This window comes from Caloenas nicobarica, chromosome 22, assembly GCF_036013445.1.
Source record: "Caloenas nicobarica isolate bCalNic1 chromosome 22, bCalNic1.hap1, whole genome shotgun sequence".
Lineage (NCBI taxonomy): Eukaryota > Metazoa > Chordata > Aves > Columbiformes > Columbidae > Caloenas > Caloenas nicobarica.
In genome coordinates, this window is record NC_088266.1 from 4,615,459 (window position 1) to 4,633,360 (window position 17,902).

At 51.0% G+C, this 17,902-nt stretch overlaps 1 protein-coding gene across 1 annotated transcript; it reads right to left on the reverse strand.

The window, feature by feature from the left end:
• Positions 1 to 3,807: 3,807 nt before the first annotated feature.
• H6PD (hexose-6-phosphate dehydrogenase/glucose 1-dehydrogenase) lies at positions 3,808 to 15,467 on the reverse strand. The gene is made up of 6 exons (XM_065650221.1): positions 15,304 to 15,467; positions 14,165 to 14,324; positions 12,316 to 12,972; positions 11,018 to 11,135; positions 8,956 to 9,225; positions 3,808 to 8,284 (listed from the first exon to the last, which is right to left on the reverse strand). Exons 1-6 carry the CDS (start codon positions 15,375 to 15,377, stop codon positions 6,927 to 6,929), a joined length of 2,637 nt encoding a protein of 878 aa, XP_065506293.1. The 5' UTR covers positions 15,378 to 15,467; the 3' UTR covers positions 3,808 to 6,926.
• Positions 15,468 to 17,902: the final 2,435 nt, after the last annotated feature.

Consider the following 17,902-nt stretch of genomic DNA (forward strand, 5'->3'; position numbering starts at 1 on the left):
CAAGATCTCCCTTGTGGAGACTCCAAAGCGGGTTCTCCTTGGCCTGCCCTGCCACACTCCCCAGGGGCAGCCCAGCACCAGCACCTTCTGCAGCAGCACAGACGTGTCATCACCGAGTCCAGGCAAGTCGTGAATGATGCCTGAGGACTGCACAGGAAACTCCGCAGGCTTCGATCTGCCTGTGAATTCAGCTGCTCTGCTGACTCCACCACAGTCGCGTTACCTCCCTCCCAACACGGGTCAGCATCGGGACCCGTTCTCCCTCCCTGAGCACCTTGCAGCACGTTGCCATTGCCAGATGTGAGCTTCTTTCTCTGAGGACCACTTGCAATTTTGTGCTCTAGTTCCAGGTGCACAAGGGTTTCTTGCTCTAACAGCGTTCCCTGTTCTCTACGGCGAGAGGCAGAAATGGGGCGGAGGAGGTACAAGAGCAGCAGGGAAGTCGGAGGAAACCAGACGCGACAAGTGCTGAAGCAGAACTTTTCTGCTTTGTGGTGGCTTCTCGCCAGATGAGATCACAGTTCCTACGGAATCTTGTCTCCTTTTATTTCCTTAATATTTGACTTTCTTGCTTCCTTAAGAAGCAGGAATTGCTAATCTTCAGTGACTTGCTTTGAATACTGTCTACATCTCAAACAACAGTGCAAACAGTGGCAGAGGGGGGTGGCTGACAAATGCCAGTGTTTATGGCCTGCAATGGAATCCCTCTAAGCCTGCTCGGAAAACTAACTGGGGATGGAGCCTAGATTAGAAGAGACCTTTCCAGCTCTCATCCTTGTGCATTTATGCTAAGATTATTAAAAGGGAGGTGGGAGGGGGACCGTCTTGGCATGCCTCCTATTTTGTGGTGAGCGTTCAGTACTGTGGATTAGCTGTGGGGTGTGGAAGTGGCTGAACACCCACCTTCTGAAAAATGAGCCCCTTTTGAATGTCTGAAGTTAAGCACCTAAATCCTTCTTAAGACTCCCAGGCTGGTACAGACTTTGTAGATGTGCTTTATGTGATACTAACCTTGCAGCGGTAGGCTGGTAGACTGTAGCAAAAAAAGGGGATCCTATTGCTTTGCATTTGCAGGCAGAAAACATGCGGCTTTCTATGCCCTGGGGAGAGGGGGAGAGAGAGAGCACACGCTGCCCGGAAACACGTACGTGCCGCACGCAGGCTCTGCCTGTGGGAATTAAGGGAGACAATGCAACAGATAGTGAACAATGAGCGTCTGTAATGCACAGCAACAAAGCCAAAGTAACCCAGTGTGCCGCAGAACAGAGAAAGAGGCTGTTTAAAACAGCAGCCTCATCCTGCCAAGCCTGCTTAGAGGACAATCAACAAGCCCTCCTCAGCTGGAAGGTGACTCGATGTGGTGGAAAAGGGAGTAAAAAAGAGTGGGATGGAGGAGGAAAAAAGAGGCATCCCCCAGGGGCCCTTTGCAGGAAAAAAAAAATAGTCATCTTCCTTTTAGTTAGTCTGTTCGTAGTCTGTGCATGAGAAGCCACTGGGAATGGGGAAGCAGAAAAATCAGTTCCTTGCCTTTTTGATGGGAGCCCGTGAGTGGAACATGGTAGCAACACGGATAACAGAGGAATAGCTCCTAGGAGAGCAGGCTGACCAGGCAGCCCCCCTGTGCCACAGGGTCACTGTGCAGCTCAGGGAACAGCAAACGCGCTGGTGTCAGAGGCCCAGCTGTGTTGGTCTGTGCCTGTAGGAAAAGCTCCTTTTGCAGGACAGGGCTGGGAAAAGTCCTTCCCACCAGCTCCGGCAGCATGGGGGAGCAGCACCCTCTGCTGCTGGCATTCTGGCCTCCGAGCACCTTTTGAGCGACACCTAAGTACTTCCAGAGAGAAGCTCAGGGCAAACACCTACAGCAAAGTCCCTCTGCGAGTCAAAACGCTGCGGCATGTGGGTGGCTTATTTGTCAGACAGTTTGGTCATGTCAAAATACCGCTGCTGGGAAAGGAGATGCCAGGCAGCAGCTGCTTGCAGCAGATAACAGCAATAAGAACAGGCCCTGGCTTTGTGCTGAAAAGATTTTTGACTGCTGCTGGTCCCAAGCAAGTACTTTGGCTGATATTGTTTGGTGAATATGACTCGCCACACACAACAGGGATGCTGTACGATAAAGCTCTCCATCCCTCCAGCAGCCTTCCTCCGACATTTCATGTCCCCACACAGCAGCTGATTTACTCTTGCTGCATCGCAAGTGGAAAGGGGAGTTCAGGGAACTGATGTGATTCACCTACCATGAGTCAGGGCAGAGTCCTGCCCCTTCGGCTCTCTCCTGCAAACCATGGACCAGCGATTCCGGCGGGTCTGGAACACAAGGAATCCCAACTCCTCCCACCCTCAGCAACCCTACCATGGGCCACACAGCCCGATGCTGTATCGCCACCAAACTGGCTCCCTAGAAAGCTGTGGGATGCTGCAGGACCCATACAGTCAGAGGAATCCTAGTCGCCCACGTTTTTTCACTCCGTTTTGCTGAGCACTTTTTGCTTTTCCCAAATTAAGCTGCTTAACATTGATCAGGTCTATCCCACAAGCACATTCCCAAAAGGCATCTACGCACCTCAGATAGAGAGGTCTTCTCCTCCTCTTCCCTCTCTCTCCCTGAATGCATGCTGCCCTTTTCCCAAGCATCTGACCCCAAGTTTCCCATCTTTATGGGCAGCTCCAGGACCCCACAGCTCAGTCAGAGACATACCTGTGAGCTCCCATTGCACTCCCTTCCCTGCATCTCATGATCTCCCCCTCTTCCTCTTTGCTTTGCAGCAGGGGAGCCTCCCCAAATCTTCAAACACACGGAGTACTGTGCCAGCCTATAAAAAATGCCCACTTGAAAAAAGCAAAGCATCAAAAAAATGCCAAAATCCAGTTAAAAATAGGCTGGGATCTACAGAAATGAACCTGCTTAACAGTTTGTGTCTTGTGCGCAGGTCTCATTTCAGCAACGCCGCCCAGAGCCAAACATCATTCACACAAGACCCAGATTGTTTTGCGGATAAGGAGATGCCTACAAAAAGGGAGCCCTGTTTGAGGAAAAAATGAGGCGATGTCTGGTCAGGGCGCCACCAGGACATATTTTCTGCGGGAAATTCCTCTCCGTAGAGCAATCCGTCAGAGGAGAGCCAGCACGTCCCGCCGCAGGGAGCAGCCGGAGGGCACAGCCCTGGCAGGGGCTGCGAGGAGCTCGCAGGAGAACCTGGTGCTGCGTTGGTTTTCCCTCTCTCCGTCTCATTTCTTGTCCCTTTTTAGGCAACGGCCACATTTGCTGTCATCTGTTTGGGGAAAGGAAGGCAATAAACCAAATCCCTACCAAGGCAGGCAATGGATCCGGAGGCACAAATCCCACTAAGAATTGTGGCTGTGGCCACAGGAGAAGTCAAGCAAAAGACAAAAAAATTTGGTTTGGAAAGCATTAAGACACTCAAAGTTTTGCTGCTTTTACCACTGCTCCCTGTGTTTGGGGAGGATTTGCTAATGCCGTAACTGCCTGGAGTATCTCTCTTTAGTGATGTGCAATGGTCTCTAAACTAGAACAAAACTCTCTCTAAACTAGACTACTGGTTTCACACACAGAAAATTCAACATTGTCCTCTTTGTACAACTATAATGTGAAAACCTCAGTCACCAAGAGAATGGGAAAAACCAGAATGACTACCAATCCTTGAAAGAAATTAAAAGACGCTTTTGTTAAAAACTATTTATTTTTCATAAATATAATTCTCTATTCATTACACAACATGAAAGGAATCACAAAACTTTACTCATGGGAAAATAAGATTTTACAACTTGATGTATGAAAGTCGAAGTGAAAAATTATTTACTTCCAGTGTTAGTTTTCTGTAAAACATATAAGTCATCATACCATTAAATTCTAGGAATGCACTTGCCATTAAAAAAAAAAAAATGGTATCACTAATCACTTACGGGAGAAACAGACTATAAGAAGTTACTCCATGGAGTTGCTTTTGCAAAGAAAGGTTAATACCAGCTCTCAAGAAGGTGCACGCCTATTAATAGCTTTCACAAAATAAAAATAGCGCTGCTTCCTTGGCCTATAGCCGGTGGATTTCTACCATTCTTCCTCATCAGATCTGTTGCTTGTTTAACCCTTCTTCCCCTCTGCAGACTCTCTCTTGCCAGTCACAAATTTTATATATTTTAAAATATTTGGTTCTCATTTGACAAAAAAACTCCTAAAAAAACCCCAAACAACCCAAAGAGCTATGTTCACTGAGGAAAAGGGGTGTAAACTTTTACTGCATTTTAATAACATCTAGGATGAATTTGGGGGTGACTCATTAGAGACTTTGCAAATGAGCCTTATTTTCAGCTGGAAAGAAGAGCTGCTCTCTGGGAAAAACACACGTGCTTATTTAAAAGTGCAAATAAACCTCTCTCAAATCAATGTTTATTTCAAAATGTGCCAGCCAAATATTAACAAGAAACTGTGCAGAAATAAGAAAACACCAATGTCACGGTAAAGTAATAACAAATTCTGTCATTCATAATTATATATTTATTCTTACGTGGGTACATTTTTCATTAAAATTTGTTCCCCTACACCAAATACAAAAGAACTGGAATTAAGTTAACGTGGCTATTTTTGTTTTAAAGAAAAAAAATGTTTAAACGTGCTGCACCAATGGACCCTCAGCACTCACCTGCCTCCCGCTTTCCTCTGCTCCCCTCTTCCCCTCTGATTTATCTGCGCCCTTTGGTGTTTGTGCTGTAGTTAAACCACAGAACAGGGAGGAGCAACTTATTCACAAACACCCACAAAAGATGGAAAACCAGCCACCCCGCTTGGCGAACCAGACCAGTTAAGGCACTTGTGGCTCTTCCGCGCCTGAGCTTTTGCGAACGCTGCACCACCGCAGCTCCTCCTCTCCCACGCAAAAGCGAAGCGGTGTGCATCAGCGCAACTCACTTTAGTCACACACGGGATGTAAAATGCAGCTTTTCTGGAGCATCTGCAAGGTGGGGGAGGGTGTCTGCCAGAAATCACAGCCTGTCCCTGGGAATTCGGCCTTTCCGCGCTGCGTGCAGCTTCTGCCAGGTGATGTTCTCCTTGGCTCTGTCTGCCCAGGGACTGCTGGTGGGGAACAGGCTCTCCTGAGCTTGCTCAGCGCACTTTTACCCGAGCGATTAGCCGAAGACGAGTCTGATTTCTGCATTAAGAGAAGCATTATACTGAAAGGCAACAACTTGGACACCTGCGAGCACGGGCTGTATAGACCTGCCCGCCTTGCTTCATGCGCTCTCAGAATGTAGCACCTATTTGTACCCGGATTCGCATCTCCATCACTAGGATTCAGCAGATCCCTGTGCAGGGGTGGATTTAAGACAGTGCCTATCACCCAGCTTTCTAAAGCAAAGTCTCCTTCCTTCCCTGTGCTATAGAAAACCCAGGTTTAACTCCTGAGGACCTTATTTTTCCCTTGTGAGGCTACAGGGCTGTGAAGGGTGGCCAAGCGAGAACAACGCACAACCCACTGCTGCTGCTCGGGGTCGTGGCACCATCTCCTGTCAGCATCGGCGCTGGCTTGATTTCCTCACCAAACGCCGTGCTCTGGCGTGCTGTGGCAAATGAGCCGCTAGAGAAGATCACGGAGGATTTGGGGATATCGTGAAAGCAGAGAGACACCCGTTGTGCATGGCAGCACTCTAGGAAGGTGAAAATTAGGAAGGGGAGAGTGGGGTCTCTAGGTAGGATTTGATGTCTCCAAGCCTTCCTGTGAGCAACAGAACTATACATTTCTATAACCCCTTAACATTGTCCTGTCAGAGGTGCAAATTGCTAGTTCCGTGTGCCCAAGAGATATGTACAGAGAAAATTCCCTCCCCTTATGTCAGCGTCCTTGAGATCAAACCCCACCACCACCATTGGCAAACACCGTAACTACCTCAATGTGTGCTGTAATGATGGATATGTGAATACTTTAAAAAGGTGCCTCCCACAGAAATTTTATAAGCCACTGAATGACACTGCAAGCTCCAATTCTGAGGACAGAGAAAAGTTCATTTCAGAGAATGAGACAAAGACAGTTAAAAGAAGCATTTCTTTGCTGGCTAAACCCAAATAACTCATCTAACACCAAGCTTTTCTCTTCAATAATTATTGCACTGCAGGCGAAAAACAGCTCTGTGAACTGCCATATACCTCACCCTGTCCCCATTATTCTAACAGCCTAAAAAGCGAAGTGTCTGCCTTCTCCATCCCCCACGGTACCAGCTATCCACTTAATGAAAGCAGCAAATTACTGCTTGTAAACTCAGCCTCTGCTGCTGGGCAATTTGCAAAGACTCAGGACTGCGGCGAGCTCCCGAATCGGTGGCAGCATTTAGGGGCCACGCGCCACAAAAGCAGAGGGGTGTCCCTGCTTCCAGCAGAGCGCGGCCACGGTCGGTGTCTGGGCCGTACAGACGAGACTACAGATGTGCACAGAACCATCGTTTTACTGAGACGACAACTCTGTCCCCGCCAGACCGAGCAGGTCAGCGATGAACACATTATTACTGTCTTCTAGCCTGAGAATTTACAAAAAGAAAAAAAAAAAAAATTGGCAGGTACTTCACAAGTTTCCCGTAGTTGCCTGCGAGGTAGTTAAATGCTAATAACCACAAAGGCCTGACAGGGAAAACTGAGGCACTTCAAGGTGAGGTAATTTGTCCAAAGTCACGGTCAGAAGCCCCAGCAGAGCCAGAAATGCTGCACCGGGCTCTTGGTTCCTACGGAGCTCTGAACACTGAGCCGAGCTCCTTCCCAGGCTCAAACGTCAGAGGCACTGCAGGCCACGGATCTCCCAGGAGGTTAGAGGAGTCTGTCAGAGACGAAGCTGCTGCTGGCAACAGAAAAACATGGACGTCGTGTAGGAAAATCCAGGCTGTAAGGGCCACGCAGACAGGGCAGGAGGGACACTGCGGCATCACCCAAGCAGAGCTTCATAGTCCACATACCACACCAGCTGGCCGGAGCTGGGGCTGACACCTGAGACGGGCCATTTCCTTGGCTCGTGGCCCACTCTGCTGAGCAGCGTGGTGATGTCGTGCTTACCCTTGCCCAAAACCAGGACAAACACCTGCCTGGCCTTGTTGATGAGCGGTAGGCTGAGGCTCATCCTTTGGTGAGGTTTGACAGGGCTTTCAGTCAGCACCACAGCCTGAGCCCCTTCCAAGCCGTTGTCGGAGCGGGGGAAGAGCGAGGCAGTGTGCCCATCGCTGCCCACCCCCAGCAGCACCAGGTCAAAGCTGGCGTTGGCCACCAGAGCCACGATCTCCTTGGCGTACAGCTCCGCGCCTCTGTCCTCCTCCACGCAGAGCCGCTGGTTCAGGTGCACGGGCATGGGGTGCACGTTGAAGTAAGGCACCCTGACGTTCTGGAGGAGGTGGTTGTGCAAGCTGAAGAAGTTGGATTCGGTGTCGGTGAGGGGGACACAGCGTTCGTCTACCAGCCAGATGTGGGTGTGCTTCCACGGGAAGGCGTAATGGTGCCTCGCCAGCCGCTGGAATAGGACCACGGGGCTTGAGCCACCTGAGAGGGCCAGGTGGAACTGCCCAGAGCGTGCCACGGTCCTCCTTGCTGTCTTCTCCATGTCAGAAGCCAGCTGGGAAATCAGGTCCTCAGACCACGCTGACACCAGCGGACTTTGCCGATATTTGGACTGGATCGTCCTGTAATCACTCGGCATCAGCCTGTTGGGGTTCAGCAGTTCCGCTGGCTCTGCCACTGTGAACGCCACCTCCCCGCTCACCATTTCAAAGTCTAAGAGGTGCTGGTTCTCCACGCCCCCCGGGTAGAGGCGCAGGGGCTGGTAGGAAATGCTGTCCAGGAGTGGTGTCCAGAACGCCCAAGAGGCCAGCAGGTTCTCGGTGGTAATGAAGAAGTCCTTCCTGCCATGGTAGATGTTGGAGATGAGGACAGAATACGCATCTCTCTCTTTCACAGGGCTGTACACGTAGTAATCAGACAACGGTTGTCCAAAAATGTGCAAGTCTGACCGACCCACTGCTTCTCTCCAGCTGCCTTCTGGCATGACGGGCCTGAAAAGGTTCCTGCTCACAAGCACCGCGGGGGTGTTGAGTGCGCCGTGCCCGATGTAGAAGATGATCTGCTTGGCTTTACATTGGCTGTGCCCTGCATCCCTCAGAGTCTCGCTCTGGGTGCAGTAGGCCCGGTTCTTGAAGAGAACACGGACATAACCTACCCGTTCATCCAGAGCTTTCCCAGAAGTGAGGAGGAAAGGGACCCCTTCCCACCGCAGGTTGTCACTGTGAACCAGCACACCTGAAAGGACAGTGATCTCAGCTACCAAATTAAACCAGAACAGCGATCAGACCTGAGGGGGTCTCTATCACATACCCACCATTCTCCTTCCCTAGCTCCCAGAAATCTTGGCATCCACCGTGTCTCCTGCTCCACATTCAGCCCTTTCACAACACCACTGCTCTCCGGCTACCCTACTGTGCTTCCTCCCAGGTAACCGACCTGATTCGCCTCCTTTTATCTTGCAGGAAACCAGTTTCTGAGCATTAATACCTTTCAGACAAAACCTTTAATGTTCAGAAGATGCAGCCCAGCCAGAGATGGCCTTATGGTCTAATCACAGAGAACTGCCAAGGCTTTACCCCTCAGATGCAGAGAGCAACTTGACTTTATGAAAAGGTAAAGGAGTCTGCAGGCCGCTTCTAAAAATAACGCAGAGATCTTATCAAGAATAATGGGACTTAGCTCTTATGCAATGCTTCCCGTTCACTGGATCATTAGTTAACTAACGTGACAACAGTATTATCGTGTTACAGCTCCCGGTCACCATGCTGGCGGATGCCTGGAGACATCCCTGTGTCAGCAGCAAGGTCCAGAGTCATGGAGCTGGTATCAGCGTGCCAGGACTCGCATCTCCTGCTCTCCTCAGCTCTAGACTACTCCCCTCTCCAGGGCCCAGACCAAAGTCTCACCTGCAAAGGTTGGTGTTGTGCTGATGTAGTCTTGTGCCTTCTGCAGCTCCTCCTGCACTTGGCTGGCATACGCCTGGTACTGACCCAACACGGCGCTGTTTTTCTCCAGGCCCCGCAAGGACTGGAAGGCCTGCAGCTTGCACTGCAAAACCTCTTCGGCCCTGCTCACGTTGGCTGGGAGCTCCATGGTCAGGAACATCAGGACCTCCGTGAGATGGTTCTGCAGCACGTCCCGGATGACTCCGTACTGCTCGTAGAAGCTGGTGCGGCCTGAGGACAAAGGAGAGGGAAGATGCTGGTAAACTGATGTGGTTTTCTGGCAGCTTTGCCCTCTGCATGTATAACGTGTGCCAAGGAGAACAAAGACCACAAGCCCTAACTGGTTTGCACCAAGCTCCTCTTCTCCTAGCCCAACTTGAAGGTCCTTTCAACCCAAACCATTCCACAATACTGTGCTTCTAAGCCTGTCCTCTCCCTCCAGAAGGGCTTCCAAAAGGGTTCTGCTACTAAAATAAAGATAGAAGGTTCCCACAAGACTGCTTGTCCTCCACAGAGCCGGACATAATTCTCCTTTTGGGTGCCTACAGCGCCTAGAACCAGCGGGAGCAATGCTCTTCCCTGATACTTCCCGAGTGCACAGAGCAGGAGGCAGCTTTGCTTTCTTGGACTGCTTGCGCTTTCAGAAGCTGTGGTCAGTGACTGGCAGCAGTATCTAGCTCAAACCTTGAGAGACAAAACATCATGCGGAAAGCGCTGCTTCTCTTTCCCTGCCTCACTTCTCATGGAGGTGGGAACAGGGGGAGAAGGACAATGCACCGACAAAGAAAGATGCCTTTCTGTAGTGCAGCAGCAGCAGGCTGCACACTGTGGACTACATCACGGCCATAGGCCTCCTCTATTGATTGATACATTTATCCCCCTTGCTCTAATCCAAAAGCACATTCATTAATGTAATCAATGCTGCAGACTTGCTGGGAGCCAGGCTGCCAGCTGAAGCCGCACAGGGGAAAAAAAGACGTCAAATGAAAAATGACAGAGCTGTTCAGAGTGGGGAGGGCACAGGGTGTAGCTGGGGCTACGCACAGACACTGTTCTCCCTAAATCTCTCTGCAGTGCGTCCTTCTCCCACAAACAGGCCCAGGGAAGGTCTGGGCTGCCAAACCAAAGATTACTCCGAGTTTGATAAAGTTGCATTAATCGAGTTTGTGGTGGCTGAGGAAGGAAGGGAGCGAGTGAGGGAGGAGGAAGAGAGAAGGTAAAGCAAGTGGAGAAGCAATCCTGATGTTGCAGAACTGAGGGCGCCTGACATCCCCAGAAGTGCTGCGGGTGGCAGTCCAGCCCAGAGCGCTTTATGCTGAGCACTGCAGAGCAGATGCTGCAGCATTGCAGGGAGGGATTGCAGCCGTGTCCTTCAGCAGGAGACCCATACTAGCAACTCTGCGCTCGGATTTTCTTTCTGCAATGCTCTTTCTTACTACAGAGAGGAAGGGAAAGAAACGGGCAAGCACAGACTGACCTGGGTACCTGGACTGACACCGACTAGCTGATATGAGTAACATCTAGGGAAAAGACACAAGAGCATCTTCCAAAAAACAGTGCAAATGTAAACTCAGTGTGAGCTTGGTAGCTAACAGGACAGGAATACAAAAGGGTTGCTGTTACAACAACCAGACTGCTGCAGCACTGAACCGAAGTGGCCTTAGACTGCATCCACTCCAAATCCAGTGCCTTTTACCAAGATTTGGGATAGAAAGCTAGGTGCAATGCCCCCAGAGCTCTGCAACAGAAAAAAGGTCATCACTGGGGATTCTGCCCCTGCTCCCAGCCGGACTGCAGTGGGAATCTTCTCTTGGAAGCAGCGACACTACCTGGAATTGAGTCAGTCCCAAGCATAGAAGTGTGAGACGGTCCCTCTCTGTTTCCAGGGAGCAAGGTTTCATTCATCCGCTCTTTTTTGTTTCTGCACCAGTACTACCTTAAGGGCCAATTTCACATAATTAATGAACCTGCCAGTTCTCCTTCTCACTCACTCACCCTAACTCTGCACACTTGCCTCACTAACCTCTAGCATCCACAGTCTCTTTCAGGACAATCTCCACTCTTTCCACGTGATGTCGGTTCCAAATTGGATCCAGAAACTGTCGGTTCTGATCTCGAAAAGGCAGGATATGGGCTACAGCCTGTGAAGGGAAAAATCAAAGACCCAACAAAAATTCATCACATTTCCATGCTACCTCTGCCTCACTGCCCCATCCAACACAGACATGCAGTCAGCTCTGGAGCGCCAGCAGACATGGCACACAGCAGAGTGGGTCAGAGAAGAGAAAATCAGCAAGACGGCCTGCAGTGATGCACAACGGGGTCTGCCATGACTGTACAGAGCAGACACTGAAGGTCTTTGTGAGGCATCTTGAGGTTCCATGTGAAAAAGGCTGAATTACAAACTGCGAGGCCCTCAGTTTATATCTGTCAAAGGACAAAGGGCTGAGTCAGACCATCCTGGGACTAACATACATTTCCACAGTGCTGAAATATATCAGGTCGGATGCTCACACCACTACAGCCATCTGCTCTTTTTGGGAGAAAAAAAAGAAAAAAAAAAAAGCGAAGATATGCCCCCTTTTAGGAGAGATGCTCTCCTTGCAGCTGGACATGCAACCTTCTGAGTAAGATCTGGCCACAGTGCCACGGCTGGAACAGGCTCCTTTCAAAATGTGGCATCACATTCCTCTAAAACAAGGATGGCATGTCCTTGAACACGTTCCCTCCGGGACAATGCAGCTCCTCAGCCCCAGCTGTCCCTGCAGCAGCCGGGCCCCCACGCCCCAAGTGGAGCACAGGGCAGGAAGAAACCTCCTCCTAAGCATCCCGCAAAATTAACATCCCATCAGCTCCACATCATATCAAATTAAAAACTGCTTCTAGAAGCCACGGCTAAGCAGAGAGGCCTGTGTGTAATGAGATGGCAGAACTGTGAGAGGGAAAGGGCGTTGCTTATTTGGTGAAATCAAAGCCCTGACCTTGGTGAGCAGCTCAGATGAATTCTGCATCTCTCCTTCATGCACACACACCGTTCACCCCTGGCTTCCCTCTGGAGAGGACACCCTCACCACTCTGCAGGGAGAAAGCCCTGCGTTGGTCTGCAGATCTCCTCTGCTCTGTAAGGGGATGCACAGCAGAGGACAAGAATAACAGTGCAGGACTCTATAAGCAAAGGGAGGCTTGGGACCACACTCAGTGGCTCTGCCTGAATTGGAAAGGGGAACAACACTCTCACTAACCGCAGAGCTGACATCCAACGCTCTCCCAGCAGCTAAGTCCCTCAGCCTGGCAGGGGGCTGTGCTTTGCAAGCCGCTCACCTGTTTGCCAAGGTAGTGGTCCACCCGGAACATCTCCTCTTCCCTGAAGAAGCTTGTCAGCTCGGCGGCCAGCTGCTGGGCGGACTCCAGGTCGTGGCCAAAAGGTTTCTCCAGCACCACGCGCAGCCAGGCTCCCGGCGGTGGTCTGCAGCTGCTGTTGATGTGGCGGGCGATCTCCGTGTAGGCAAACGGTGGTACTGAGAAGTAGAAGATCCTTCCAGCTTCCTTCAGCCCCTCCTGGCGAAGCAGCGTCTCAATCTCTCTGTTCAGCGCCGTGTAGTTTTCGGCAGTCTTCAGCTGGTGGTATTGGCTGAGCTTCAGGAATTGGTCCTTGAGCACGGCACATCTGTTGGGAGCTTCATCTGGGGGACAGGCCAGCTTCTTCAGCACATCAAACATCAGCCTCTGCCCCGGCTCCAGAGCTGTCAGTGCGGCCCCATGGAACGTGAAGCTGTGGCCGCTGCTCACTTGGTCCATGTAGAGTTGGAACAGGCCCTGCCACAAGTACTTCTTGGCCAAATCGCCTGTGGCTCCCAGCAAGACCACCGAGATGTGGCCCTGGGATCCCTCGGCCAGTGACGGCAAGGCTCCCACGAACAACACTGCACACAGGACTCTTCTCAGCATCTTGGAAGAGAGGAGGTAGACCCAGGAACACTAGAGGACGGGATTAAAACCAAAAGTCTGTCAATCCATATTATAACACTGTAAAACACAACGCAAGGTACCTGCCTTCCCATGGCTGAAGAGCCAGGGACTTCTGCCTGGATCCTCCACCTAACAGTCCCTCCTCCCCTCCATGATTTGAAAAAGCCTTGAGAAGCCCGCAGCTCCTTATGCAGACCGAGAGGTGGGAGACAGCTTGTGCCTGAGGTCGTCTGGTGGCATGAGCATTGTTCCCACAGCCCAGTTACTGAGGGGGTGCCAATGCCTTTAGGTTGTGAAACTGGAATCTGTTTGAATACAAATTTCAGAGCTGACTACAAACGAGCATGTGCCTGCAAACTAAGTATGGTTTTCAACAACCTTCTGTTCAGGACTTTGCTCTAGTGGCATTATGCTGTCTTGGCACTGCTTCATGTCAATATTGTCACAGCAGCTCAGAGACAAGCACAGTGACTGGCAGCTCCAGTACCCAGGCTCCTCTTTAATAAACGGCATTTTAATGACGCGTGTGCAGCCCCTCTCTCGCGAACAGAGCTGAATCAGGTTCTAACGAGTTACTGGGAGACAAAAGGTCTGATAAAAATGACACAGGGGAGGAAGAAGTTTAGTCCTTACAACTGAGTCTAGACATGAGCCAGCCTAAATGCTGTCTCATGATGATTGTGTATGCGGCCAGGAGACAACGTGGGGTTTGTGTTCTGCCCACTGTGACCTTCCGCGGCTGCAGAGTGCATGTCAGCCCTGGCCTTATCCCCCCCGCACCCAGCCAACCCACCGCAGCCAGGAACAGCTGGTCTCGCCGACCAAAAAGTCCCTTTACTCATTCTTATTAATTCTTGTTTCTCTAATCCAAAATAAAGTTGTTTGTAAGTGAAATGACACATTTAGTTCCTATACCTAGAAACTCAGGATTGTTTTTCCTAGCCTGGAGCAAAAACGCCTGGTCCTTGGTTCCCTTGAATGGCAGAGGGATGAAACACAGATGTTGTCCTCACACTTGACAGGTTCTGACCTTGGAAAGCTCCCAGAAAAGTCACTGTTCATCACTAAATCAACACAGCATCTAAATCAGCTAAAGGATGAGGATAACTAAATCAACACAAGGAACTTCTGAATATCTCTCCCTGTCTTCGGCTTGAACTGGTCTTTATAAATCTCGTGTTTCTCTCCCCAGCAGACTCACCTGGACCTTTACAGAGACTGCAGTGGCAAAGGCAGCTGGAAATTTATCTTCTCCACAGCCCTCCAGCGCACAGATCTCTCTTCTCCAGTGACTGAGTGTACGGCAGGTTCTCTGATCAATGGTCAGGTGAGCAAGCAAGATAAGGCAGGTTGTTCCCTTTCTGGCAAACGGGAAGAAAGACCCAGTTACAGCAGTGAAAAAAATAACGCGCCTGTGCCAGCAACATCCCAGCACATCCCAGGGCTCAGCCCATACACATGGGCTACGCTAAACCTTTCGGCTGGGGTTTCTCGGTGCAATAAAGTAATATTTGAATTTGCTTGAGCAATGTCTGTTCCAGGAACTTAGCGAAGTTTGACGAACTGCCCGTTGCACCTTGGCAGGCTGCAGTTCCTGCGATGCTGCACAGAGACTGCGGCTGAAGAGCAGGTACCTACTCTGGAATGGGAAGGGTTTGGGTGGGCCATTCTCTTCCACGTACCCAAGGAAATGAGTGAATTAGCCACGTAGTTTCCTGGCAGATTCAGCCACACAGTCACATGTGTTTCCAAACCAACTGAAAACCAGTTTCACAACAGTCCCAATTGCAAAATGCTGTACTATGCTACCCAGAATAAGGGCAGTAAACCCAGGGATGTTTGTTTACTGCTTTCATATCAAATAATTGCCACTGTTCACATTAAGAAATAATACTCTCAAAATCCCTCAGCTAGGCAGAACAAAGTTACGCAGTCGGGCTCCAGGAAAAGACTCCTGGGCCCAATCCATATAGAACATATAGCGTAACCCAGCAGTAAGTGTGAGACTGTGCATTGTCTTGCGCAGTCACTGGAGTTCCCGTATGACAGGACCTCAGTTCAGGTATCGTCAGTTCCACTGCTGTATGGAAAAAAATGAAAAAGATCTTTTTTGTTACTGTTGCGTCCTCACTGAAAAATAATTAACAGATGCACGGCCAAATGCAGCGTGGCCTGGGGCTCATACAAGGCTATGTACGTGTAACACGTGAAGGAGAGAGTTACCGAGATTATTTGAGAATCAGGAAAAATATATTGGTCTTCTGCGTATGCAAACATTAGAGCAGGAATGATCTCACCATCAGCTCGTGGAAATGTCAGAGGCTTAATGTGGAGACTCACGTTAAAAGCAAGCTGAGAGATGTATGAATTACTGTTTGGCCTTTCTTGTCAACCATCCAGCGCAGCACTGACATCCAGCCTCACTCCGAAAAGCGAGCAAGCCCTGGCCCCAGCACAGCCACAGCAGCTCAGTCTCCAAAGCCCTGAAAAAGCAGGAGGACAGTGAGAAAAACGACCACAGTGCGTAGGCGCCGTGCCAGCCCCACACACCTCCCAGCCGAGCGCGGAAACTCTGCTGTGCGCGCAGCCAGGACAGGCCCGCAGCCCCCGGCCGCCCCCCCACCCCCGTCGGCCCCACCTCCCCCCGAGCAGCGGGGATGCAGGGCGGACTCGCTGACCGTCCCTCCCCACGCACAGGGGTAAGCGACACGCGGTAGAGGGCGACGGGCCGCGCTCAGAACACGGCGGGGGTGTCGGGGAAGCGCCGGGCGGACACGGGAGGGAACAAGCACGGGACCGGAGCGGCTCTGCAGCGGCCGCGCACCCCGCTCCGCCTCCGCTCCTCCGTGCATGGCGGAAACCGCCCGCCCGGGCTGCTCCGCGCTGCCCTGCCGGGGGACGGGAGCGCCGCGGACCTGCCCCCCGGCCCGCCGTGCGCGGCTCGGCCGCGCCGCCCGTGCAGCGCGGGGCTGCAGGGCACGGCAATGCACCGCCCGGGAGAAGGCCGCCTTTCCCGGGCTGCCGCACTCAGCCGCAGCGGGGGAAGCCGCGCAAAGAGCCGCCCCCGTGCCCAGGCCCCGACCCGTCCCCGCTGCCGCCCCCCACTCACCTCCCTCCCACCCCGGGCCCGCGAGTGGGGCGGCGGCGGCAGCGCCGGCTGCGGGCGGGCCCGGCACAGCGCCCCGCCCGCCGGGACGCTCCTCCCACCGCCGGGAGAATCTGCGGTTGGCGTCCGCTCTCGCCGGGCAGCGGCGGTCGGGAGGGAAGAAAATTGCAGGGCAGAGAGGGCTCTGGGGGCGCAGGAGGCTGTGGGGGCACAGGAGGCTCTGGGGGCGCAGGCTCTCAGTGGTGTGGGAGACCCTTGCCCAGGCCTAGCTGGGCACTGTCGCTGTGACTGTGCCCTGGGCACTGAGGCTTGCACCCTTTCAACACCTGGCGGCTGTGTCAGGTGTGTCCGCGTGGATGGGTACATGGTGTGTTCTCTTCTAGTGTGTTTGGGCTGGAAAGGTTCTCAATGTACCAAAACTTCTTAATTAGACCAAAACCTTTACTGAGGCCAGAAGTTTCAATAACCAAAAGAAAAAGTCTCTGTTTTCCCTAGTTGCAGAACCGAGAACAGCATTGGGGTACCGTGCTGCTCAGGCCACTAATCTAGCAATGGCGTTATACACAAGACAAGCTTTGCATTATATTTGTGATATAACTTTGAATTTCATTTACAGTATAATTTCTTGATGCTGTAGCCTTCTTCAGCAATCTATTCTGGAGGTTGTCTCGTCAGCATGTGCTCCTGGTCTCAAAAAGACCCTTTATGGTATTGCAAAGCTGCCAGAGTGACACGGAGTGTCAGCACCCAGGTTTGCCTGCAAGATGCGGGTCCAAATTAGGGATGAGGGAGACTGCAGTCTGCCCTGCTTCACGTTACACATCGCTTTATGATTCCGACCATGTTACTAATGCAGCTTTGGCTGGGTAAAGTCTGAATGCCTCTACCAGTGGCTCTATTTCTGAAACCTAGCGGAGGGCAGATCACAAGCATAACTCAAGTGATGAAATTTAACAAATTAAGCTTGGTGAGGGGGTAAATAACTCAGCTGAAAGAGCCAGCTGGACAAATAATCTAGCTCCAGCGATCTCCCCTTACCACTCTGTGTGATATTTCTAAACAGTACATTTAGCAAGAAGATTAGGGGAATCAGTGCTATATCCCACAGCTATGTATTTAACCCATTAATGACCGGATGACGAAGCTTGCTTAGCTCTCAGAAGCTAATCTGAGTCTGTTTGGGTGTAGCAGAATGCGAGAAGAGGTAAATGGGAGTCCCCTTTTACAGTCTGTTTTCTGTTCTGAAGGGAAGAGGGGGTTTGCCATCTACGTTCGCAGAAATCATTAAAGTGCAAATCTCCCTGCTGCGTATTTCTGGCACATTGAATGAGATGAGCAGCTGAGGCCCTGGTCACTTGAGCCTGTTATTATTACAGATAGAGCTGGAAGTTGGGAGTAGCAGCAGTTATTTAACATCTTCTGTTGAGAGACCATGTTTTCAGCTAGTTATAGGATGCCGGACTTTAAATATTGAGGCTGAAATGGTAGACTATGCAGTCATTTTCTGAAATCTCTGAAAAAAAATGGTGCAGCTATTTCTGAGCTGAAGGTCAGAAGATAAAATAGGTTTTTTGACTATGTTAAAAATATCTCAGCTGTTTCATTAAGGAGCTCTAACATCTCATAATTTGGGACAAGTAAGATTTTATCAGGATGGTGGTTTGGATCAGAATGTGCTTTTGTCAGTGCCTTTTCAGACTTAGTTGCATGTTCCTTTAAGGGAAATAGGTCCAGTGTGACAGATGAGACATGTGATGCCAATAAAGGAATAAAAGGTAGTTAGCAAGGGAAAGAGCATTAAGGAGCCAGATGCTCTACAAGCAAAAAAAGGCT

Excerpts from the sequence above, each read along its gene's own strand:
- H6PD (XM_065650221.1), bottom strand. The coding sequence starts at position 15,377 with ATGTCAGTGCTGCGCTGGATGGTTGACAAGAAAGGCCAAACAGTAATT. Across the intron at positions 11,136-12,315 it reads ACCACTACCTTGGCAAACAG|GCTGTAGCCCATATCCTGCC; the intron begins GTGAGCGGCTTG and ends TTCCCTTCACAG. Across the intron at positions 8,285-8,955 it reads CACAACACCAACCTTTGCAG|GTGTGCTGGTTCACAGTGAC; the intron begins GTGAGACTTTGG and ends CTGTCCTTTCAG.